The sequence below is a fragment of the Strix aluco genome, chromosome 1 (genome assembly GCF_031877795.1).
Source record: "Strix aluco isolate bStrAlu1 chromosome 1, bStrAlu1.hap1, whole genome shotgun sequence".
Classification (NCBI taxonomy): Eukaryota; Metazoa; Chordata; class Aves; order Strigiformes; family Strigidae; genus Strix; species Strix aluco.
The window spans coordinates 59,763,973-59,791,243 of NC_133931.1; the positions used below are offsets into that span (position 1 = coordinate 59,763,973).

A 27,271-nucleotide genomic window follows, 5' to 3' on the forward strand; every position below is an offset into this window, starting at 1 on the left:
TGCCATGGATGTTTTCTGGAGCCTTCCTGTAAAGTGCAACTGTCCTGAGGACTAATATCATTCTGTAAAATTGTTGACAAATTAATCACAAGGTCTCATTCTTAAACGTACTTAAAAAAAGGGTGAAAAAGCAAAACAAATCAAAACAAAAAAAATCAAGAAAAAAGAACATGCAAAGTGTTTTCTACAGTCAACATTTTAAGGAAAATATTTCTTTTCACTTCCTAAGATGTTGAACTAAATAGCTGGAAGTACAGGTAGCTTCGGTAGTAGCACAGCTGTAAATATGGTGCAGGACTGCTGCATTCAAAAATGTTCTTTTTAGTTACAAATCACTGATGCTTCTACATTAACGAATTGGAAGATTTCTGTTTGCAAGGATTATATTGGGTGGAACTGGAATAAAGGTGATCTGAAAACTGCACCAAACATACATCTGGATTCTGTCAGCCTAGTTTATTTTTGCATTGTTATCTTGCACTGTACTTTGAAGTTATCTCAGACTGACACTAAAATGCACATAAAAGTGATGAAAAAAATTCTTTAGAGTGCTTTACAAAGAATTGATTGTAATACATTGCCACAGGTAAACTAAATCTTGAGCTATATCGCCTTCCTGGGGTTAAGTAAGTAGAAAATGGTACTTTACTAACTTGAGCATGGGCCAGCACTGTTTTTTAAAGGCTTAGTAGAACACACTTTTAATAAAAGGTAGAAAGAATTCTGCTCTCCCGGAGCCTCAGCCTTGAAGTAACAAGGGTCAGTGCTAATCACTTTAGTAATCCATGTGGTAGCAGTTTTCTACCAAGGCATCATTCCAAAAAGTGGCTTCTATTCAGCTTTTCACTCCAGGGCATCAGCCTGTAGTGTAATCCATGAGGAGATTTATGGACCTCAGAGTGGGACTCCTTAAAACACAATGTGTTAATCAGTGAGCCACTGAGTGAGCAAACGGGAAATGCTGAAGCTACAGAATTTCTTCTTTGTCTGGGATGTGAAAGCCTTACTAAGTGCACCTTTGAGAATTTACACTTATGCCCTCTCCCCTGAAGGTCTATTTTCTTGCAAAACACTGCTACAAAGTTATTCAGGATAGTATTGGGTCTAAAAATGAGGGGAAAGGGAGGCTGTGCAGCATGAGACCCGGGTGTGAGAGCTATACTCCAGTATGTTGATGGGCTAGGCTTCACGCCCATGAGAGAACGCTATGTTGCTCTCAACAAATTGAGACATGGAATCCCTTCCTTTCTCTGCCTGAAGAGATCTACGTGAACATTTCTAACCTTCAGAAAACTGCTTTGCCTATAAATTGCTGGGTATGCTGGTGTCATCTGCTTTTCTCTCATCCAGCATATCCTTATGTATGTCACAAAAGTTGGAATAACTTTTACAGGTATAATGGTAGAGTCTCAGCCACACAGAAAGATCAGTGCTCTGCTAGAATATAGGATATGGAGAAAACTCAATCATTTCAAGAAGACAAAGACATTGAAACTTTGCATCCCATGACTTCAGTTCTTCAGCAGCATGATGCTCAGTATTTCAGTCTAGACTGTAGGATTCTGGCTATGTAGGGGAACCCACACAATGCCTCTGTAACATACAGGGGACTTATGTACCCTGAATTAGGTCACAGAAGAATAAAAGAGGAAGAAAACCTAGTAAAACAAAATCAAGCCAGACAGGTTCTTACTTGCACAGGCTACTGCTCCTTCCTAGGGAAGATGGGTACTTTTCCAGTCCAGTCTGAAAAAGCAACAAGAGCCCCAGCTGCCAGATTTGTGAGATGAACAGAAGTATGTTTTATTGAATAAACCCCCAGCCATTAGGGGCTGATGAATATGCTAGTGCTGCAGATCTTGAAAGAGCCTCAATGTGAGATACATTTTACCTTGATCTGCTCACAATGTCAGCAATGACTATTCCTGAGTGTGCTGAAAAGTATGACTTTAAATGTTGGGGGTACCCCACCAAAGAAATCTCAGGTTTGTTTAGGTATCTCAGGAGTTAGGTAGCAGTAGAATGCGGATAAGACATATTTTGGAATAATGTAGCTATTCTGATTTAGACACCTTAGTTCTGTTTTTTGATCCAGCCCAAAGTTCAGACTCCATTTCTGTCCTAAATGAGAGAGGGAGTGCACTGTAATTGCATAAGTGCAAGATATCCAGACAGTGTAGGTGAAATAATGTCTAAGAAATAGGCAGCTTCATATCCAGCTGCAAAGTTCGAAAGTGATCACAAATACTTCCCTGCTGAAATAGGAAAAGGTTTTGCAGCTGTGCTAAGTTATGCCTGAGATAGCAATTTTCTGCATGTATTCTGGAAGTGGTTACTATCTCAGTGATACTCCCAGATGAGAGAAAAAAAATGTTATCAGAGAAAATGATGATGATGATTACAGTAGAGTTACCTCCAAACTCAACATGACATGGAGCTGGGACAGGTATAAAGAAAATAAGAGACATAAAGAATCGAAACATCTTTAACACTGTCCTCAGCTATTTACAAGTAATAATCCACTTTCTAACAAACAAGCAAATACTTTGAATTTTACTGTTGTTCTTTTCACTTTTACCATATTGAATATATCATATGTGTCTGTTACTTTAATGTGAGATTCAGATCAATTACATTGTTGATACAAGTTTGAAAAGCACATGAGAATTTTTTCTCTGCTCTGTAACAGGAAGGTGAGATTCAGTAGTGAGCGAACTATCAACCAATCTATTCTAATTCATTTATTTGATATGTTTTACTGCTCTACACAGTAAACACTGAGGAAATCAGTATGTTGTTTCCCATACATGCACAGGAGCAAACACACACTGACGTTCAGTTTATTGTGACATTTGTTTGAAGTCTCACCCTTCAGTAGGATAATAAACTGAAACCAACAATATAGTTAAATTCAGGTAGGAATAAAATCACGGTTGTAATCATATGTGTGCATGTGTGTATGTGTGTGGCTATGTAAAACTCTAAAACTCTGGTATGAGAAGACTGTAAGACAACATCAAATGCATTTGAAAATTAGATTGTTTGCAGGAAAGAATTAAATTATCTTGCTCAAAAGAGCAAGCTGACAGATTCTAACAGTCCTTCACATGCTGTGCATGATAAACATTCAGCTTATCTTTCCAAGAACAATAAAATTTCATGTACTACTGCTTGACATAAGAATTATTTTTACATATCTCCATGCCACTGACTCTCTTGTAAGTTAATCTCATCTCTCATCAATTTTTCACCAGCTTCACTCTGATGTTGATAAAGGAGATGGTTCCATCAAATACATCTTGTCAGGCGAAGGGGCAAGTTCCATTTTCATTATTGATGAGAACACGGGGGATATTCATGCTACAAAGAGGCTGGATCGAGAAGAGCAGGCCTACTACACGCTCCGAGCACAAGCACTAGATAGGCTGACTAATAAACCCGTGGAACCAGAATCTGAGTTCGTCATTAAGATTCAGGACATCAATGACAATGAGCCAAAATTTCTGGATGGTCCTTACACTGCTGGAGTTCCGGAGATGTCTCCTGTGGGTAAGTGCAAAATACACTGTTGGTGGTGTGGGAAATTTGTTCCTATTGCCTTTTTAAAAATGTAATTATTTTTTACTGTATCACACTAAGCTACTTAATTATCTATGAGGCACCTGCAACAGTTAGATATCTCAAGACTTAACTGGAAATAACATGCTAGATTAAGTATTTACCCTTTCAAAAATGTTGTGAAACTCAAATAGCTATGTAGGGATTCAGAGAAGCATTTTATGGTGCATTTCTCATTCCAGAGCCCAAAGGCTTTGTTTTATAATTCTCATTAACAATAATAAGTTTCACACCTATGCTATGGTACTCAGAGGTGATAATATGTAATTTTGTTCAGATAAAGTCCGTTCTTAACAAACTCTTCAAATTCCTGCTAGTGCATAGCATATTTTTTTTGTAAGTGTTGCATATGTCAATTACAGTTTACTGTATATCTTTTCTAATACTGAAATCCAGCTCTCTGGGAAATATATGCAAGCAGCAAGGACAGGGGCACAACTTGAGATAGTTTCAAAATTCCAGTGGAATCAGAGAAGAATGGCTTTTAGAGGCTTCAGACTCTGTTGGAAAAGAAGAAATGCTAATTTTTCCTAAATCTGAAACAGAGAAGAATCTCAACATCAAATCCACTATCTCTTAATTTCAAAGAAATTAAATGCTCATTTGTTGTCAGGTGCCACTGTTCCTTTGAAAGCTGACTGATTCAGACCAGATTAGGAATTTGCCTCAGAGATATTTTGGTAAATTTTACTTTAACCTGAAATTACAAATGCAAACATGAAGTTAAAAAAAACAGAAGAACTTAATCTACTTCAGTGGAAATATGCGTACAAGAAATCTCACTTCAGATTAAGAGAGTTATATGGTGACTGAAATTAAGGTTTTCTTTGCTTAACTGATTTTAAACCATATCAAAATTTGATAATCTATACAGTAAGCCTACCCATGTAAGATTTGCTATGGTTTCCTCAATACCATCTCCTGTGGTTTTGGATGTTAAACACTGCCTCTAAATTAGAACTAGAGAGAGAAAAAGAATCTTCCCTGTCTAAGCGCCCTGAAACAATCATTAGTCAACATTGTTTTTACATCTGAAATTCAGTTTAGGAGCCAATAGGAGATAAGTAAAACATTGCTAATGAGTTTTCTATTTCTTTATTTTACTAAGCACTGAGCATAGACACTATTTCTCATTCAATATTTGACACTTGTTCATTGTCACTCAAACACTGTGTGGATGGCTGAAGAGGCAATAGTAGCCTTGGAAAGAAAGATGGACACCACAGCTTTTGAGGAGTATCAGGGAGGAGATAAAGTTGTGATACATTGCTGAGAACTTTTTACTGCTACACTTCAGAAAAAGAGAGAAAATCAGATAATCTAAGACTGTAAAACCTAAATATCTTCTGTAAAAAATGTCTATTTTTTAAAAAAAAATGTAGTTATATTTTAGAATTAGATTAAGTGAGCTGTAGCATGCAGCAATGATTAGAGTTTTGCACCTTTGTCTTGTGCCCTGAAAAACAATATCTGCATTTCCCTTTTGCATGAGTTACCTCTGTCTTGTCCTGTACTGACATATTGACATATGGACAACTACTACAGATATATGAGGTTTACCTACACACACACACAAATCCATGCCTCTACCTCTCATGCATGCTCCATTTGTTCCAAAACCATATTGGGAATCAATCTGTGGGGAGTGCACAGTGTTCAGTGGAGAACATAAGGATTATTTTTCAAAACGAGCTGCTTTTGCATATTTTGTTGAATCTTTACCACAAAAATGACTGAAAGAAATTCTCTCCCATACTGACTGAAGCACCAAATATATATTCAACTTATGTGGAATATTGTGCAAAATCAGTAACTGAGACTTGTGCACTCTCTGGGATTTGTGTCTTCTAAGGATGATTTCATCTTCATGAGCTTTCTGTAACTGTACATTTTAAACATCTTCATGGTTTGTACCACACAACTACCGGATACTACATTGTTACTGAATTAAGGATTAGCATGAAAAGCTTGTGTGGCACTTGTTTTACATAGTCACATTGCTTCATAGTTTATTCATATAACACAATTTTTAATTAATCACCTAGAGCATTCATGAAATATTAAGGAGAGAAACAAAGTATCTCTCTCCTATTTTGTTTAAAATTATATCCATGACAAGGATTTTTAATTGGATATTAAACAAAATGAAAGAGATCACAGGATTATAAACCCAAATTAACTATAAAGCTAGGAGAACTATAACCTTTAACCTAAAGGGTGCTTATGCAAGTATAATGATTCTATATTTTATTTGACAAATATTTTAGGACATTATCTAAGGCTAATTGAAGTCAATCTTTTCTATTATTTGAAATTACTTTGGGTCAGGTTCAAATTATATTTTGGTCAGGACCAATTATATTGATTATCCTAGATAGGGTAAATATCTTGATGGTTTATAAATGTATTCATAGGAAAAACCTCAAAGATATGGCTTATCTGAAAATCATAGGGCTTTTTTCTAGCAGTGTTATATTTCAAACAAAAAGATTGCAAATTGTAGTTAAAAGAGTATTAAAAGTGTGTTCCTATGATGTTGACCAAAAAAAATAGCTGATGTGAGATACTGATTTGTTTGGCTTGTAGCCAGGGGAACTGGGGATAAAACTTCCAATACCCAACATCGATTTTCTTTTATTTAATCTTCTTGACTCTCCAGACATATCAAGAGCTTTGCTTGTTACCCAGCACAAGAAATACCTTTCTTGCCAAATTTATTATTTCTGATTAAGATGGATAGAAGTATTTAATTTTTATACTAAAGGAAAAAAAAAAACCACAAACAAAAAACTCTTTATATCATGCTTAAATATTTGGTACAAATGGGTAATGGATTTTGAGAACCTGGATGAAGGGAGAGTGTCTCTTTCCAGTCACGGGCCCCCTCTGCTTCAATTTATCTGACCTTGTTGCTGGGCTGGGACCAGTCTTGGACTTTGTCTCCAAGTGAAGGCAACATAACAAGGCTGTGGGAGGAGATGAAGAGGGTGGAACCTGCCTCCAGGTGCTCTCTTTCCCTCTTTAAACTCTTGGAAAGGAAAGGCTGTGGGAGGTATTGCTTCATCAGTTCTGGATGAGAGCCAGTGGTAGAAGCACAGAAATTCCAGATGGTATGGAGCAGAACCAGGCTGGGTTGTCGCATGTAAGGATTAAGCAGGTATTATGGATAGCTTGATAGTAAAGGTGTTTAATATTTCTAGTAGCAGCTGATATCACACAGAAATGTGATGTCATTATGGATTTTTTTTTTGTATTATACATATAACCCATCATTAATTGATATCAGTCAATGTCTTTAATAACTGACTGCCTTTAAAGATAGTTTTTAATTTATTAATGTGGCTACAATTCAATTTATAAGGGATTGCACAGTTTCAAAAATAAGCATTTTTTAAGTTCATCTAGTTTTAGAAACCGGTTTTCCCTTAAATGATTTCACCAATGTTAAAAATGGAAGTCACACAAGCATTTCTCATACAAACTCATTTAAAAGCTTTGGTAAAATACCACAGAAGTTACTAGCAAGCTTTTTAAAAAGCTCTGGGCAGAGGTTTCTAAAATAATAAACTCAGAGATTAAAAAAAGGATCCCTTTAAAGGATCTCCAAATGAAAATAAACTTCAGCAACCAGTTAACCTTTATCTAACCCTATCACAGAAAAGGTTGATCTCTGCACCATCAGAAACATTGTTGAATCTTGACTTGGGTAAATTAAAGTACAAAATAATGTCCTGAATTCAAGATCCTCTCTGCAAAAACTTCTCCCTTCCTTTTGCCCTAATATCAGAATTTAAATAGGTCAAGTTCTCAGATTATTGTGATTCTGTAATATCTACCAATATCTATTAATGGTTAGGTTAAAAATGGTAGCTTACACATTCTGGAAAAAAACAGAAATCTGTGCCAGTCACACAAAATTCAGTGTGTTATTAGCTAGTATCAATAAAGAAATATGTGGAACACCCTTTGATTAGCAACATGGATTTTTCCCTCAGTATTTGCTGCAATTGCTGAAAAAGTTTATGAAGTTGCTACATGTAGGATCTTTTTTAATGAACTGATATTCAAGCTTTGTTACAATGATATAATTGTAGAGAAAAATAATTGTAGAGGAATCCATATCTGAGAGGGAAATACACTTTTTCAGTAAATAGCCCTTATTTATTTTTTCATCCTGTATCAGATACACAAACTGTAAGAAATATTTAAAGATGTAGTTGTGAAGCTACAGGTTGTAACAAGTCACTAATTAATGTTTGGGGTAGGGTCAGTGTCCTATTTACACCTGTAGTCTTGGGATCTGAACAATGCTGCCATAAACAAGATTTATGAGGACACTCATTTTGTTGGATGGGCTGAAGATGTGGTGCTGTTTGTTGACTGTCCCATGTTAGCTGTAAGTCCTAATCTTGGACACATATATGACAGCTGACCACCTCTGTTATGAAGTAGGGCAAAGTGTTCAGGAATAAAAGGAAGACTTGATTTCAGTGCAGGAACACATCTCTCCTTTTGTAAGATGATGTAGTTGGAACTATGATGTAACTACATTTTTTTTTCCTCAATCTATAGATTTATTGACTATCCATGAGTAACCATAGAGCTTTATTGGTTACATTTTTTTAAAAGGAAAATAAGCATATGAATTTAACATCAATCCATTGCAAGAAAAATTAGGACAGCTCTGTGTTGCAATGATCATCCTTTGAAGGAATTCCTATTCTTCAAGAGAAATTTGCTTCTTCTGGGAAAATCTCTGGAAATCTTCACATACCAATCTTTCCATGCATTATGTTTCCTTGGAACTGATTTCCTACACATAGGACTTTTCACATAGTTAGCATACCTTATGTTAACTTGCATATTCTTTTTAAAAAAACAACTTAGGGAGAAATCTCCCTCTTGGCATGGGACTTCTGGAAGCTCAAAGTTTTTGTGTGCAACTGGTAAATAATTAATGACAATAGCAGTTGTTTCAAAAGATCTTTTCCCTATGAGGTTTGAAGGAAGTTGATTAGCACAAAGGGACTAGAAAAGTATCAGTGTTTTAGTTGCTGGTTATACTCAAATGGGATGAGCGTAGAAAGATTTGGCATTAGAATTTCTACCTAAAAAATAACTTTTCTAAAGGATCTCTGTGTTTTAGGAGAAAGCCAATTATATTCAGATACTGACTTTATTCATCTCACAGAATGGAGAGGGTTTGTTTTCTACATCAATAGATTTTTACAGCAAACAAGCACTTCTAAGCTTACAGGATTTCCAAAATATCTGTGTTGACGTTGCAGAGCTCGTAATTTTTTGATCTTGTGTGGTCTGGAGTCCTTGAAAGCAGCAAGAGCAAGGAGCAAAGTCGTAACTGTGTGTGAGGTTTATAAACACTTTTGCCAATATTTGCAGACATTGTAAGCTTCATTGACAGGGCTTAGGGACTTTGTAAATGTGGTAAACCTGTCATTCAGAAAGAACACAGGATATGAAATAGGCACTATGATACTCTTGTACTCAAAAGCTGGAGAGACTCTGGCAAGTTTAAAATAAGACCCTGTATGAAATTACATTATAGAGTAATCTGTAAAATCAGTTTGACATACTGAAGCAAAGCTCTTAGTTACTGGTGAACAGAAAATTGATGTATTTTAAGTCCTATAACTGATAAATGGCTTGATGGATTAACTACCAATTTTCTTTTTAAACTTTCCATCTACTTAATAGTTGCCTGTGAAATTTCAGGTTGAGAAGAACCTTTTTCCTGTCCAAAAATATTAGGCAGTCCACAAGAGAGAAAAATTGCATTTAAAATAGAATTACAATCATAATACTTTGTCATGGATACCTCAGGAACAGAGATCAGGAATGTGGGTTAGCTAGGCCATAACTTAGGTTAATAAAGTTATCATATGGATGATCATTTCTGGTCAGAATTCATCCAGGTAAGTCCCATCCTTTATAATATGTACCATTATATGGAGGGCTGCGCTTTATCCTCTCTCTCTCCAAACCTTCAGCCTTGTCCCAGGACCCATTTATGGTCCTCAACTGCGAATTGAAAAGCTGAGAAAAGCGAATGTGGGACTGAAGAATTTCAGAACTTCCTCCTGCCCATTTCTTGAAAAAATCCAAATAAAACTGACCGGAATACAACTTATTGAAAGCTCACCCTGGATACTTGCGATTGCAGTTTGTTCTTAAAGGGTGACTTCTAGACTTGCTGCTCTCATTTCCGTGTGTAAAAAATGTGTTAATTCAGAAAATGAACACTCTCTTTAACAAATGTTTTTCTCTAATCTTATGTCTAAATCCATTAAAGAAGGTATCTGATCCTCTGTTGAAGACCTTTACTGGGCATCTGCCAAATTGCTACAATATTAATTTTCAACCTAACCTCCAAATGGGTCCATGGACTGTTGAATGGAAGGTCTCAATGTTCCAGACAATCTGCCAGTGAGAAAAAACAATCCTTTCTGGCCATCAAAGGATGGTGACTATGGCTAAGGCCCTGGCTCCCAAGTGTTGTTTTATTCTGCTCTCAGCATACATCATGGAAGCTGTTGTACAGAACAAAACAAATGGGAACTGACATGGAGAACATAATGAATAGGAGCTGGATACAGAGTGAGATCCTCACAAAATATACCCTTCTTGCTAACCAGTTAGAGATTTCGCTTTCTTATTCCTGTCAACAGAGACATTTCTTGCTCAAGAAATTTTTATGCAACAGATTATTACCACAACTAATAATGAAATATTTCATATTTTTGAAGGAAATGAGTACTTTTTAAAGGAATGTAGAAATAGTTCTCACCAGTTTTTCTCTGACCCGAAACAGAAACTCTTCAGTCATCTCTTTATAAAAGGGCAAAAAATTTTATAGACTAAAAATATTTTTTTATATATGTATGTGTACAGTTATCAAAATATATAATACTTGTATGTGTATATATATTTGAATCTAACTACTCATTACCATTTTGGTATGCAGACTTCTCTTCAAAGGGAAACTATTACTGTATTTCATACTTAAGCATACTTCAGGCATCACCATTGTTCACATACCCTCCACCAAACAAAAGCAGAGATAGAGAGGGGGAACTGAGTGAGATGGTTTTTACTGCTGTAAGTCAAAGGGTGAGACTATTTGGGAAGACAGAACTCCGTAATAGCCAATACTAATGGTTTACAAAGAGGACCTTATACTCTAAGCTGAATCAGCATGAAGTGATGAACAGTTGTGAAAAAGTCACCTTACACTGTTCCAGATATATATTGGCACAGCATGCTGAATAAGTGTAGTTAAGATTTTTGGATCTTTTATGTACAATAGTCCCTTAAAAATTTTGCAGGTACCTCTGTGGTTCAAGTGACAGCCACTGATGCAGATGATCCTACCTACGGTAACAGTGCTCGAGTGGTTTACAGTATATTGCAAGGACAACCTTACTTTTCTGTGGAGCCAAAAACAGGTAACTTTTCATAAACTCTATGCAATAATGCTGAGAAAAAAAGAAAATGTGTATTAAAACTTGTTAGGAACTTATTAATGTGGTCTCTTGGTTAATGAAATACATTTGGATTTTCTTGATCTTTTAATTTCTTATTCTTCAGAACAGATTATGAAAACCATGCATCTGAACAATGTGATAAGCAGACATTGCTGGAATAGGAATTTTTATCTTCTTGTCAATCTGCCAGTTCCCTGGTCTGCTGCCTGTTGTCTTTCTGATCAAGGATAATTTTCAAGATGCTGTGAACAATTTTTTTTGCAGATGTTTGTTTTAGAAATATCTAAATGTCACATAGCAAGATTTTCTTAAGTATACATTTACAGCATGATCACCTCCCAGTTTTACTTTTTAGACTGAAGTTTTTTTTGTGGAAAAACACTGTGCTTCCTATCCTTATCTGATGTAATGTTTTGCTGCCACTTTCAAAACAAATTACTGGTGGAATATTTTTTACTATTTTACTATTTTTATGAAACTTTGTGAATATTTTAAGCCACAAGACTCAACTTTTAATTCTCTGTAAGTTTAATAAACATTACCCATTGTATTGTATCATTTCACAGAGAGGGAAAATAAGTTCTTGCTCTGCTCAGTTTAATTTGGTGTCTGAGCCTTCACTTACACCAACATGGAGAAGAGTTAAAATTTCTTTTCAGAGATGGACAGGTTGAAACAAAAGAGAAGCAAACTATTTACCCTATTTATCATAAACAATCTGTGATGTGAATCAGACCTGAAACCCAATGACATGACCAAAAGATCACACTCTAAGAACATCTAAATTTGCATAAATAAGTACTATAATTACCTTCATATTGCAACAGGTCCATCCTCAGCAAGGATATATAGCACTTTCTTTTTCCCCTCAATGAGTATGCTTTACAATGATTTTCCCCATCTCTCTCCCTCTTCATGTATATGTACGTACAATGTATATTGTCATAATGACTGCAGACAGCCCTTGAACAATAATATGGTAGTTTTTGCTAAATCAAAATCTTTAAGGATCCAGTCTGAAATGTTTGCATACATTTTCACTTTGATGTGATACTCAGATTTCCTGTGTGCATGATAATTATCTTCCAAATGATTGGGTAACATTGTCTGGCAATTTAACTATGATAGAAAAACAAGCAGGCCAGAAAAAGCTGTGTAGAAACAATAATGTTATGGAATTGTATATTAATTGTATTGTAACATGTTTTGTAAAACGGGTGAAATAGTGCCAGAAAGTCTGTTTGTGAAATAAATGTTTCAACCCAGAGATGATTAACGGCAAGTCCTGCATTCATAAGGGAAGAAAGAAATAAAACTCTAACTAAACATTCAACAAATATCAGATGAAGAGATATGTGTCCCAATGTGCCTCTCCTTTATTTAGTTTGTTTATGTTTCCTGTGCTGCTGACACTAAGTGCTGGTGGAGTAAATGGCTGCCTCTCTGGAAATCAGAGTTAGCGGCTGTACTGTGTACTGAACATGAAATATTCATAAAGTCATCACGTTTTGAGAAGGCATATTTATTTTTTGATCTATATCAACAGAACTGAAAGGATGAAACGTGGAGGTTTCTTGTGCTTTTCCTTTCAAATCAGTTCATTATAAATTGTATGCAGATTATCAAATGGATAACAAAAACTACTTCAGATATTACAGTATTTCCATTAATAAATCAAAAATCCCTTAATTACACTAATGCTTTAGAATTGGGTATTTTTAAAGCAAATATATGGTAAAATAAGGTAATTTCTTATACATGCAGAATATGGCATGATATCAATATTAGTAAGAGTTAATGAAGTGAATGACTGTTCAAGACATTGTGAAATGAATATTGACCTTGGAATCTTAAAAATGAATGCAGAATATTCTGTTCTTCCTAGCTCTAAAAGAATGGGAAATCAAACACAGATCATATCTTCCAGGGAAGGGAGTGTTACTCAAGACATTATGAAGTCTGTAGTTCAGGGAGAAGATAATCAGAAAAAACAGTCATGGATGGCATTACCCAACGAATCTAGTACTAAATAAAAATTGATGGGTTTTGGTGACTACTTAAAATAAGTTTGCAGTATGTCAGTTCAGCTCCTAGTCAAAAACTGTGATATTAGTGTTGAAAATTATTTCCTCTCTTGTTGCAATCATTGATCTGCTACTACCTTTTAAAGGCAAGCTCAGCGTTCATGGTAACATATTTGTTTGTGCATTGACATATCTTGTCTTGCTGCAGGTATTATCAAGACTGCCCTTCCAAATATGGATAGAGAAGCCAAGGACCAATACCTACTAGTTATTCAAGCAAAGGACATGGTTGGGCAGAATGGTGGATTATCAGGGACAACGTCTGTAACTGTCACTCTGACTGATGTTAATGACAACCCACCCCGCTTTCCACGACGTAGGTTGTTTTGTAAAAATATGATTTGTAATATTATTTCTAAACATTGTTATTTTATTTACACATCATGCTATTTCTAAACAAAGAGTAAAAGTACTCAGCTTCCATGTTAAGTACTTTGAGAATCACTGAAAACAAGGTTGATTATTATTACTATTACTATTATTATTATTATTATTATTACTACATTGGAAGAATCTTTTGTCTTTACCTAATATGTTTCAGATCAGTTGAAATGATGTACAGCAGGTACATGTTAAAGGCAAAAAAGATACACATTAATAGATATTTATCTCTTGCCAGTTGGACTTCAGGATACATTGTCCTGTAACTTGACTCATTCCTTCATATTCCTTTGACATTTTAGCAGGATTTCTCTTGTGCATACAGTGTTTCCTAAGGAATTAATCACAGAGAGCTGGAAAGTCATCTTCCCTCCATTTACTTTCTTTGAGCAAGGTGGCTCTCTTCCTAGCCAAAAAAAAGGAGTACACAGGTGTACGCATAAACCTGAAGAGTTCAGTTTAATAGCTTTCTGTCTGGAATGCTTTTTTCTTAAAAAAAAAAAAAAAAAAAAAAAAAAAAGTCCTTGCTAAGTAGAATTAAAATAATGTGAAGAATATATTCATGTCCACTCCAGCCTCACTTCCAATGATATAAAAAATAGATCTATTTCAAGCCACCAACTGCTTGAATAAATAATAGAATAACTGAAGTTATTTTTGAAGGTGAGGGTGTTATTGGCTACAGACTGCACTCAGATACCCTTTCGACAGCATATATATCATTTTGTACTTGAATGAAGAAGCTGGAATTTTCAAGAATTCAGATGGTGTACTTACTGTTAAAGAAATGAATATATATCAGTTTCTAGTCATAGTCAGATTGCAAACTGTCTAATCAAGACACCCAGCTATAAGAGAATAAGAGTTTATATTGATATTATTTTACTTACTTGCTTTTTTTCCTGTTTTGTGAAAAACAAAGTAAAATATTTTCTGCACTGGAACTCTGTAGCGGGCATTCACCTCATGATTTGCACTTAAGTTTTGAATTACGTTTTTGCATTTTTTCCTTGTACTTCTCTCGTCGTAGGAAGAAATTATGCCCATAGTACTTAGAGTCCATTAAAAAGAAAACCTAGCAAAAAAAGGGCAATTCTATTTTAAACTGAATATATTCTGTTAGACCGAGTAAATATTCAAGTACATGATTTAAAGGAAGGAAGATTTTAAGGGGGCTAATTTTTTTTTTTTTTTGGCCTACAGTCCCACAGGACTCCAAATTAATTAAATTTTCAAATTTCACAGGATCATATCAATACAATGTCCCAGAGTCTTTGCCAGTGTCTTCTGTGGTGGCCAGAATAAAAGCTGCAGATGCAGATGTGGGATCTAATGCTGAAATGGAGTATAAGATTGTGGATGGTGATGGTTTGGGAGTATTCAAAATTTCTGTTGACAAAGATACCCAGGAGGGAATCATAACAATTCAGAAGGTAAGTCTGATTTTTCTCACTGATTCTGTTTAGATCTGTGCAAGATGAGGGCAGGTAATGAGAGTATGGGCTTTTGTTTCTAAGAGCCTTATCTGCTGTAAAATTTTCCATTGGCATATTTCATCTTGACTTCAGTGTGCGTGTGTGTGTGTGATTTTGAGCTGTTTAATGACTTACTCTGAAAGTTCTGGTGGGTTTTTTTGGCAATAGCTGTATTGTTTTGATGAGTGTTTTTTTAAAGCTCCTGCACATACAAGTTTGGATGGGAATCCAAGATATAGTCTCATTTGTTCTTGTATTAAAATGTGAAAATCTATCTTACAGTAAAAATGTAAGCTCCAATACAAAATACAAAATAGTTCCCAAATGTAATTTTTTTTTTTTTTTTTAAAAAACCTAATTGTCTTTGGATGATATTGTTCTATTCAGGAGGCACACATTGCTAAAGTTAAAACTATGTATCAATAAGAATAGTTGTTTTACAAGATAATATATTATTAAAAAATATTTCCAATAAATGGAAATATTTAAAGAATTACTTTTTCTTCTTAGTATTCTATATGTACAGTTAGAAAATTAACATTTTAAAATTGAAAAATCATGTTTATATAAAAAATATTAAACCTCAGCAACACATATTAAAGAGTATTCTTTTAAAAATAAGTGTGCTGAAATATTTTGTAAGAAAATTTAAATTCTGAGGAGAACAGAAAAAAAACCTCAGCACCTTAGACAGAAGAATCTGTTGTCATATAATTTCATACTCTTAATGTGTGAACACTTGGCAATGACAATACTGAATCCATGGTCCTAACTCTGCTAAACACTTTAATACCCCCTAAAATGTGGGAATGATTTGATATTTTAGAATATGTGTAAGTATGTTCCTGAACTAGGAGCTACGTTTGTGGCTAATATAATTCCATAGCAGATTTTTCTTCCCTATATACTTTTTAATCTCTGCAAACTTCACTTACCAGTTGTGGGGTATTTTGTTTGTTTTGTTGTTTGTTTGTTTGTTTGTTTTTCTTTTCCTCTTCTGGTGCATCAAATCCTTTCTAAAGCAATATAAAGCTTCAGTAACATTTCCTCTTTGAAATAACTTAATACTGCATAATGTTGTAAAGTAATGGGCTAATTCTCTGATGCCTTGGACACCTGCTGAGATCTGGTAAGCATCCATAGATGTTACAGCAAACAGAGAATGTTCAGCAACCTTGAAAGATCAGGCTCTAATATGTGTAATGTAAATCATCTTTTTTCAAGGCAAAGACATCCTTCTTAAGCTTCTTGCAATCTGTGCTAATTTCTGCTTAGCACATTTGAAATACAAGTGATGAAAAGTTAGTTTTCTCTTTGTTCAACAGCCAAATTCAGTGTGGCTCCTTCAGTTTGCTTAGAAAAAGTTTTTAAGCAAAGATGTGGAAGAAATATACTTATCCTAGAGAGAGAGCATCTATCAGTGCCACAGTGATCAATGCTGAATGAGTTGGGAGCTTCAGTTTCTAATTTGAGAACTGAGTTCATTTTAATTTTTAGTATGCTCCTGTCGTCATGGTGTTTGTTCCTGAAATATCCTTATTCCAGTGTTGTACAGTGGACCAAATAATTGTCATTTATTATTTCTGTAACCACTTTAGCTGGGGAGCTGAACTGGACATTTCAGTACCAAACATTTATCCTGAGAAGTGCTCTATGAAATAGCTATTAGACTACAGTAAAAAGGCTACAAAATTTTCACCTGTTGAAATGCACCAATTTACTAATCGTTTTTAAACCTAGATGCTGCTATATTTCACACAAGAAATCAGACATTTTTGTCTGCAGTGTTAGAAATTTTCTCTCATTTTCCTACTGTTACTGACTTTCTTTCCTCTGTTATACCCAAAGGTGAGTCCCCATGCTGGATGTCCTTAACTCTTCATTTGCACTCCAGGGAACTTGATGCCTTGTTCAAGGCTGAAAGATCTTCCCTGTCAACCTGGCAGAGAACATTGGCTAGGAGTGAAGAAAGTAAAGGAAGAGCTCAAGCACAGTAGTTAATGGGCAACTGTACCTTGTTCTTCTCTGGAGAACAAGTACATAGAAGACCATTAAGGACAGTGTATGCAGGTTAAATGGGCTTCAACCACTGAACCTTAGCTGCCAGATCACTGTGGAGTTGGGCAGAGGTTATCCCTGCATGATAACATGTGCTTCTTAGTAAGGAATCAGGGAAGAAATGAAGTCTGTAGCCTGGAATCTGCCCAAACATTTTGCTAACCAGCACGTGACATTCTGTACACCTCCAAGTGCAATTAGCTCTCTCCTTTTCATGTCCCTGAAATCATCTGAGGCATTGAGAAATAGCTCAGCCTTCAAACGCATGCCCATCATTTTAAACTTGTGTGTATTTATATGCTCAGATGACATGTCTGTGTACACATCAAGCAGTAAAATGGCAAGACAAAGTTTTCCGAAAAGGCAAGCTTTGGTTCTAAATGCAAATGCATGCTTTAGCTTTGCATACTTGTGCTACAATCGTACATATAAATCAGCAGGCTGGGCATGAAAATCACAGCCAGTATTTCTGAGCAGCTGAAGGCACTGCTCCATTCATTTTTGTGCTGGGTGTTTTGGAGAAAGTTTGGCATCTGGTTGTCAGTGTTCCATACACAAACCAAGTATTTTACATTCAGTTTTTAGAAGAATAACTGTTTTGAGACAATTTGAAAAGTTGACTTCCTCACTAAAAACTAAGACATTTTTTAACACATAAGAAACATCAAGTAAAAAAACCAAGTTTTTGTAAAAAAAAAAAAAAATAAATAAGAGAAGTGAGATTTAAGAATTCGGTGAGCAAAGCAGGATTTCTGTATGCTCCAAGTGGATAGAATATGAAAAAAAAAATGCTCAAGGATCAGCAAAAAATGGAATTATTTGTATATATAAATTTGGGAAAATGATCTTTTTTTAAAGAGAGATACCAAGAATTGTGGTATTAGAAAGAGAAAAATGTTACATGGCTAGGTATTTCCCAAGATTACTTGTGTATAATGGAATTGACTAATACATATATTGATTTGAAAGTTGGCAAAATTGATGAATAAGATTTGGGTATGTTTAACTTTTGGTTTGGTTTGGGTTTTTTCCATGCACATTTGAACACATTTCTTCTCTGCACCCTATGTCACAGAGAATTCAAGACATCAAAAGTCAGCAGGAAAAAATACACTAGCTACCAGACTAAACCTCAGTTCAAGGTAACATTTTGACAATAGACTGGCACTCTTATGATAACTCCCTTGACCATATGGAATCAAACAAGGGAGGAATACTTTCTCTGTGTTTTCATCCTCTTAGTTGTTATCCCTCCAAAGAGTCGAGTAGGACTGCACTACCTTATGCAGCACAACTAAGGAGCATGCATGCCGTACCACTGTACAATATTTGCTACTATATGGTTTTTCACATACTTGTGACTCCTTATTTTATTTTGTCCAGGTTAGGATGTTTGAATCAGGATTGAATGACATGTGAAATTCATGTATTCCAGCAAGTTTCTTAAATTCATTCTAGATTAAAAAACAAGCAAACAAATTTTCAAAATATTCTTTGGGATAAGGACTAATTTTTGTTCATGAATTTGTGGTTTAAATAATAAGAGGTTAAATCTGGGTAGAACTGATTTTTTGGTGATATCAGCAAAGCTAGAATTTCAACTTATGACAGGAGCTAGTAAAACCAGTATTGAACAATTTACTTGGTATTGGCACTAAAAAATAAAGTCTACCTTCTTCTGTAATACATTAACTGAATTAATTGACTGAATTCATATACAAAAATTTTACCCAGCACATATCTAGGATGGTATATCAAAGTGCGTAAGTTGTTTTAGGCTGCCATACACTTGTTTCCAACCTGCAATAGGATATGAAAAATGCTAGAAGATAAACTTTATTTTCCAGAAGCTGGTATAAACAATGAGTAAATGGGACCCATAAAACCAGTTCAGATCAGTATTCTCAGCTTACAGGAACAGTGGGAAAGTGGTGGGAAAACTAGTGAAGATCTTTTCCTCTAACCTGCTATGTCCATATAATTTCTTGCCTAGTAGTTTCAAGTCACTGTGGAAACCTTCCTATTTTTTTCTTGTCCCAATTTCTCTTTTATTAAATAATAATGATAAATAAATGAAAAGTTCTTGCTTGTCAAATGAAACAGAATAAAATTCTATTTTTATCTCGTACAGAGCAGTCTAAAGATACCACCTACTCAAACTTCATGCTAGAATTCTGATGTTGGAAATAATGGGAGAGTTTGTCTATTCTCCATCCTATAGACACACTCTCTGTAGTGAACTCCCGAGTAAAGCTAAAATAGATGTGTAAATTACTTTTAAGCAGGATTTAGGAAAACATTGATCTTAGGTCATCTTTTCAGGAGAAAAAAAAAAAAAAAAAAGTCTTGTACAGTTTTTGAAAAGGAATTGGGCATTTATATTTCTTAGAATTATTTGAAAATTTTATCCTGGTTCACACTGTGACTCAGTTCTCCATCTGTAGAGTAGGATCAATTCCTTCCTGTGGTTTAATTTGTGATTTACATTCTGCAATCAATGCTCTGTTAGTAAGGACTCAGATCATTTGCATAGCTACATTTCACAGTGGTGAGGGTGTTTGGAAGAGAAGTGTAATTTTTCTGAATATATAGGAGTTTTAAAAAATGTGTTGGATTTGTCTCTGCAGTAGCAACCTTAGAATTGAAGAAATATTTCTGGAAGTGAATGATGATCCAGACATTTAATACAACAAATTCTGAAGTGTCCATGCAAACCTATGTGTGTATGATTTCAAAGTCAATTCATGTTGACTATTCACAGAACCCTGATTGTAATACACATGAATGGAATCTTGGCTTCACTTTCTAAGCAAAATACATAAACAACACCATATAGCTTTTCGTTTCCAAAGCACTATTCCTAAAAATAGTGTTCTGAAACAGGCATCATATAAGTACAGATCTCACTTTATTCACAAAGTTGCAGTTTATAGTTAGACTTCAGTAATAATTATAGCTTATTAGCAAAACATCTTAAGATAAAAACCTGATATGTGATCTGTATACAACTCCACCTTTATCAAATACTTGGTGCTTAAAATAGTAATGGTAATTTAATAATTAAAAAAGCTGCAAGGTATATTTTTATTGTATGTATTATATGTGACTTTTTGGAAGGTTATGAGATCTGACTGAAGACATTTTGAACTCTGTGGAGAGATTTTAGTGAATTTAAGTGAAAAAAAAAAAAAAAAAAAAGCCTGAAGACTCTGAGGGTTGTCATGTCTTATTGTAGCAAGTGATGAGCATTAAGATTTTCCATGGTACAGTTCTTGCTCTGTTTGCCTTCGTTTCTCACCCCAAAACATGGCCCTACCATCAATATCACCAATCAATTTGAATATTAGAGGGCAAAATGTGAAAATAGCGTTTCTATGTTTCTTACAGAAATGGACTACTAAGAGATTATTCTAAAAGCTGAGCTTGTTCTAAAAGTAATACTGGAAAATATGAAAATGGGGTGTTTATATGTAAGTTTTTGACCAAAAAACCTTTGTATTACTGTTAACATTTCATGTTTTTTTTCAGCTAGAAAATTTTCTTTCAGTTCTATATTAGAGTTTGGAATGTAAGAACTTGAGGCTTCCATGATTTCTTTGAGAGATAAGGTGCATTTGGTTGATGTACTGTAGTTTTCAATATAAAAACTTAACTGGGTTTAAAAATGGGATTTTCACCTCTGAAAAGTACATTATTGCAAAGTTATCATACAATAAAAAATTAGCATTACAAAAATGGACTTCCTGTGAATGATAACTTCATATCCAGCCTCTGTAATATAGATGAATTGTTTTGTAATTTGCTTCAGACAGGGTAAAATTCTCACCCTTTAAAAAAAAAAAATCTAAAAAAAAAAAAAAAAAAAAGAAAGACCCCACAAACCCCCAAAAGAATGGATCCTGCACAGGATCTAATCAGATAACACTAATGCAGAGATATTAATGAAGCTGTTAAGATCTATTCACTGTCCTGAAGGACTGAAGTATGCATTGCCCATTTAACCTTCAACACTAAGGAAGTGATTTGTAGTCTGTTGACCTGGTACTCCATTACTGGAATCTTGTGCTTTTGTTATAGCAGGACATAATGAATGCATGATCTGAAGGCCAGTTAAATAATGCTCTCCGTATAACTGACATCAGTGATAATTAGATAAGAAGAAACAAAAAAAGGAAATCTTTTCAGTTCACTTTTTCAGTCTTTCATTAGTGTCAGTAGTATGTAATGTCTTTATTATACTATCTATGAATTGTTGAAACATTTCCACCAGGTCAAAAACTCTTGCATACTAATCATATTTTAGAGATTTTGTTTATTTTCCCAGATTATATTCTGCCTCAAAACCTGGTACTTGTGTATTCATCATAGGATCTGTGGATGTGTATCTTATAGGAACAGACTGAGAATGATGACTGTAGATTTTGTAGACACTGTCACACTCCACAGGAGTCAGACTCTGCTACAAAGAACCAAAATAAAATATTACTGCCCCTGTATAACACAATAGCATTTGATGTTGTAAAACGCCTTTGCCAATACATACTTCCGCTCTCAAAACGCCAACTGTTCCCTACTGTATATATACACACATCAGATTATTTATTTACTTATTTTTCATTAACAAGGACTCTTATATCTTTTGGAAACTATCAGCAGCATTGGGTACCAGAAGATATCTGATGGAATTGTAGGGCAGGATTCATATTGCTGAAAGCAGATGTTTACTTCTTCCAGTTATTGAGACTCCCTTACTAGTAGCTGGTGAAAAACAGGCATTTGTAAGTAGACCAGCTGATTTCTTCCCTAGAAGAATTTTGCTGAACTCACAGTAAGCACCATATGGTGATTTTCTCAGATGTACATGGCTAAGTTAGAGAAGGTGAAACGTGCTCTTAGTAAGCAAGACTGTTTAGAATATGCATCTACACTATCATTAGTTTTGCATCCTTCTCTATGAGAAAATACCTTTCTAATGAAAGTGGTTTTTGGTGTTCCTTATTAGTCTAACACTCCTGTAATCCAGTCAAATAAAGAATTATCTCTTTCTACACTACAGGAATGAAATATAATGATTTAAAAGTGCGTGTCAGCCCTTGTGATAAACATTCACATAGAAAACACATTTTTATGATTTCAATTATTAAAGTTCTCATTTAGTCTTCCTTAATCAGTATAGAAACATGGGAATGTCTTAAAAAAATAATTTAAATAGTATTTTTTCATTATTGTGCTTAGTCTGTTCAAATTAAAACATATAATTTGTCCAGTTACATATATTGTTCTCTATGCACTTTCTCTATTAAATCATAATTTTCATAACCTTTTTTTCTTAGATATGACTGTGGTGTTGATGTTAGTATGTCATAAGAAGCTATCTTCTCTGCAGTCTCATGATATATTTCCATGTGATTGGTTAAGTACTGCTGTAATCTCAGTCATCCAATTTCAACAGATATCACTGATTAATGAGAATGATTTATCCTTCCCTTCTCTGCTATATATTTTTGTATATTTTTACTGAAAATATACTGTTTGGTAAAGGCTCACTTTTTTTTTTTTAGCTCAACAAATCTCAGCCTTTTTTCTTTGACCTTCTTCAGGTTATAATTTCTTTAGTTAATATGATGCTTTTATTGGAAAATGAGATGTCTTAAGATATTTGTGTGCTTGGTTGTTTTCTCCTTAACCTTGATGCTTATATCAGTTGCTTAATTGTTATCACCATACAGTTATGAGACTTTTTTCATCACCCTAACACTACATGACATTTGCATTATGGCTGTGAGGTTTGATTCATAGCACATATATTGTACTTCAAATATAAAACCAAAATTAAAACTAAAACCAATTAAACATGCTTTAGCAATAAATACTGACCAGTATAGTGACCAGAATCCAGACAATTTTTCTTTTATGGCATATCTGGTTTGGAGAGCTATGGATGCTACAGCTCTGATTCAGTGCAAGAAGTAAGCACTTGCTTAACATGAAGATCACATGTATTCCTGTTTGGAGAAGTCTTTTGCTGCCACACAGAGTTTATAGAAGTTCAGTGCCTTTCTGAGTGTTGCAATTCATTTTTCATTTTTAAATCTAGACTGTTTACAGCTGTGTTATAGCATCAGCATAATCTCTGATTTTAAGATGCTCATTTGGGATTTTTCCTACTGTAACTGGATGGAGAACTTAGACCCTTGCATTTGTAGGTCAACAGATATGTGTTTCACTTCTGCTGCTCCTCTGAGTGAGTACAGGAATGTTTTGCAGATGTTGTCAGATTATTTTGCAAGCACATTTCAAAACCCTATGATGTATTCAGAATCAGAAATGCGGAAAACCTTTTTTTAATCTGTTATATACAGTTGGAATTACAGTGTGAAAAGATAGTTGAGTAACCACAGTGCAGTTTTAGAAATGCTTGGGTCTTTTGTTGCTCTCCTTAATGATTAAACTTGGAACTGCAAAGGAATAGTTATCCAGGTATTTGGTGCAAGCTGACAAACTAAGAATATAGATATAGGTAAATGGTGCTAATATTAACATGAGGCTTTCTTTCCATAGTTGCCTGTAAGGTAAGATGCCTTTTTGCTTTCAAAATAATTTTCTTCATAGGACTGTCCTCCAGATCACAGATATCCCATTAGTTGTGGGACATAATTTTTAATTCTAATGCAGTATTTATTCCAAAAGAAACTATACTGTCATCAAAGAAAATTAAAGCAGAATGAAAGTGGAAAAATTAATATGCATTTTGTTTAATAAGCAAAACAAAACAAAACAATCTCCAGACTGCATTTCAGTATAAAATATTGTTATCTAAACAATGCAGTTTAACTGATTGCCACATTTTCTACACAAATTTATACAAAACTTGAAGTAATAATCAATTAGTCAATCCCAATGTTATGCAAAAAAACCCCAAACCCCACAAATTTCTGAATGAGATGTTTTCACCAGTGAAATATATTTGAGTTGTTATGTCTGGGTAGTATGGCAAATTGTATCTGACATTACCTTAGATAAAATATGAGTAAGACAAAAATCAGTATTCATTCACAATGATGAAACAATGGGAGAGAATTTGGTCTTCACAGAAGTCACAAAAAGATTTTCCATTAACTCAGAGAATTCTTTCATTCACAGGGTAGAACTACCTTTATTGTTAAAGTCATTGGGGAATATTCACTAGCAAGACACTGTGAATAGAGTTTTGAGAAAGCTAAAAAATGAGCTGTCAACTATGCACTGCCAATCAAAAGTGCTGGTTGGATACAAATGGGAAAGTTCATTTTGTACTTACTGACAGTTTTAAGTGAAACAGTTTTACGGCAACATCACTGGATAATAAAATTTCCGAATAACTTTACCTGTATAGGAACTGGATTTTGAAGCTAAAACAAGCTATACCCTGAGGATAGAAGCAGCCAATATGCATGTTGACCCTCGTTTCCTGAGTCTGGGACCCTTCAGTGACATGACAACAGTGAAGATCATCGTAGAAGATGTTGATGAACCACCTGTGTTTACTTCACGTTTGTACTCCATGGTGGTGTCTGAGGCAGCAAAGGTCGGCACTATCATTGGAACTGTAGCGGCCCATGATCCAGATGCCTCAAGTAGTCCTGTCAGGTAATTATAAGATGTCTTAATTGTTTATTTATTTAGCATTTGTATTGAAATTATTAATTTTGCTGTGGGGGGGTCTTTGGTTACACTGAAAGCAATTAGTTTTTTTCCCTTGAAGAGGGAGGTTGAGATGTTCTAGGGGTTTGCATATTTTGACTTTTATACTTCTGAACTGCAGAAACTTTGAAAAAATAATATATTTCAATCTCTGTAAAGTGAAGAAGAAAAGATATAATTTAATGATTCCAAAGAAAAAAAACCTCACCTATTATTCATATTTATTTCTCTCTAAGTTTAGGAAAAGTCTGTTACTATCTATAACAAGTTATGTTCTCTTAAATCAACAGCACCAAAATATATATACAAAATATACTTATATGTGTGTGAGTCTGTGTGCATAATGGTTCATATCATGCATGCACTATGCACAAGAATGTAATAGCATATAGACTCTTCTATGGCAAACCAGAGCTGAGGTCCCACAGAAAAAAAAAATAAAAAATTAGAAAAAACTCTTTACATGAGAGAAATGGATAGAACAAGACACATCCTGTCCTAATCAAGATGGTTAAAGGCAATAATCTTTTGGCTTTTGTAAACTCTGCTGCAGACAAATATCTTCCATTCAAATTGGAAGATATGAACACTAGAGATGCATGAAAACTGTCAAGAGCCTCTTCTTTTTTCTTCAGTGTGTGAAGAACCTTCAAGTCTTTCACAATCCAATGCCCAGGATCATAAAAAACCCATAAGAAAGCACAAAGTCTTGACCTTATGCCTTCCTGTATCTAAGGTTGTTGCATTTAAGGGGGGAATTAATTTGGTAAGAGATGAATCCCCTTGCATTCCAGCTGGTCCTCAGAGATTAGAGGGGTTAGTGGCGGCTGGACTTATCTCTTCATAAGTATGCCAATTAGGGCTGTAACTATAGGTCTGACACCGAATGAATGAACAGCCCGTATGCTGTAGGTCCAGTTGCATTCAAAAGAAGCTGTCAAATTCACAAATAGTACGGTTTATTCTTATGCAACATCTACAGATTCTTTGAGATTGCCTACGATAAATGCACAAACTGCAGGTTGCCTATATAGAACTACACAAAAGAAAAATGATTGCAGTCACACCCACTTAATTCCTGGGTACTCACTCTGCGTAGCCAAAGGCTCAAATCTTACCAAAAAGCATCCCTTCTGGGGGGGGTGGGGGGAGGGCAAGGAGCACAAACCCATCGATCTGTCCTTCTGATTTGGTGTTGGATTATCGTCCCTCCAAGTTAGGTACAAACTTGGGGGTAGTATTTATCTTAGTATGTATGTGTGAGTAGGTGGGACTGTAGTCAAGCCATTATCTTTTGATTAATGACACGGCACATTCCTTGGTGCGAGGGCAACAACTATTTTTTGTGGGAAAAAGAGGGAGGATGACAAACAAGGCTGACTGGCTACTGCAATAATCATCCCTTGAGAGAAAGGGGTAGAACAGGAGATAAATCTGTCCTTGAGATAAGCGAAAGAATGAGACCGTGTGGCCTACACCTTGCTTCGCATTCCTCCTTGGCGCCACGACAAACACAAATCACCGGATCTCTATCCCGTCCTGTGTTTGTTCTGGGCACCCTGTGTCAAGGAAATGTGTATTTTACAGATTTTTCACTGTTTTGATTTTCTCACGCTTCCAACACCTAACAAAGGTCAAATCTCAATGATAAAGACTCACCACCTAGGTTAAACCAGTAATGAGTTACTTGTTAATTTTCTTATACAGAGTAGTAATATTAATTGTCAAAGGAACATGCAAAGGATCTAGAGGGTAATACTTCTGACTCAGGAATTTTGCGAACTTAAACATCTGCAGGAGGAGGAACACATACACAATTAAAAGTTAGTACTAAGTTTCATTTGTTTTTATTGTTCATTTAGGGCATACATAGAAAAGAACTTTACAGGTACAAAACTCATTTTGATGTCACCTTTTTTGATTATGTTAAATTTTTACTTTCAGGCGTTGAAGATTAACTTGGGACTCTAGTGTAGCTCTGTAATTTCTAAAGCAGCAGTCCTAAGTTGTAAAAATAAAGCATATGTTTCACTCCTAGAGGTGACATAAATGTTCTCTCTCTCTCTTTCGTTATATTTGCAACATATTCAAAATAGATGATTCCTATAATGTATAAACAAGTCCTAGATGGATGGTTGGCATGGATTTCCTTGTGAAATTTATCTTTGCTGAGCTCTTTCATTGCTGTGGCAGTGTTTTCTGGCACTGATGTTAGCATCTGGTGTATAATGTCAGGTTTAGCAGAATCATGTAGGGTAGGATTAAATCCAGTCCCATAAATGAATTCTCCATGCTCAGAATGCTATTGACTCCTGTGTAAACATAAGGATGAGTTTATTGGCCTTGATCTGGTTAATTTTTACAATTCCACCATAAAAAATAGTTATATCACCAGCTTAACTAATATCCTGAAGATTTCTTCTGCTTTGAAGTTGTTTGGAATTTGAGAGGGAAGAAAATAAACTTAGTG

General features: G+C 34.9%; 1 protein-coding gene across 1 annotated transcript in view; it reads left to right on the forward strand.

The window, feature by feature from the left end:
- Window positions 1–27,271, forward strand: part of CDH7 (cadherin 7) — an 82,495-nt gene that overhangs the window by 35,355 nt on the left and 19,869 nt on the right. The window contains exons 3-7 of the mRNA XM_074822718.1: window positions 3,255–3,549; window positions 10,962–11,081; window positions 13,353–13,520; window positions 14,831–15,018; window positions 24,494–24,747. Coding sequence (XP_074678819.1) covers window positions 3,255–3,549; window positions 10,962–11,081; window positions 13,353–13,520; window positions 14,831–15,018; window positions 24,494–24,747 — 1,025 coding nt within the window. The remainder of the gene's footprint in view (window positions 1–3,254; window positions 3,550–10,961; window positions 11,082–13,352; window positions 13,521–14,830; window positions 15,019–24,493; window positions 24,748–27,271) is intronic.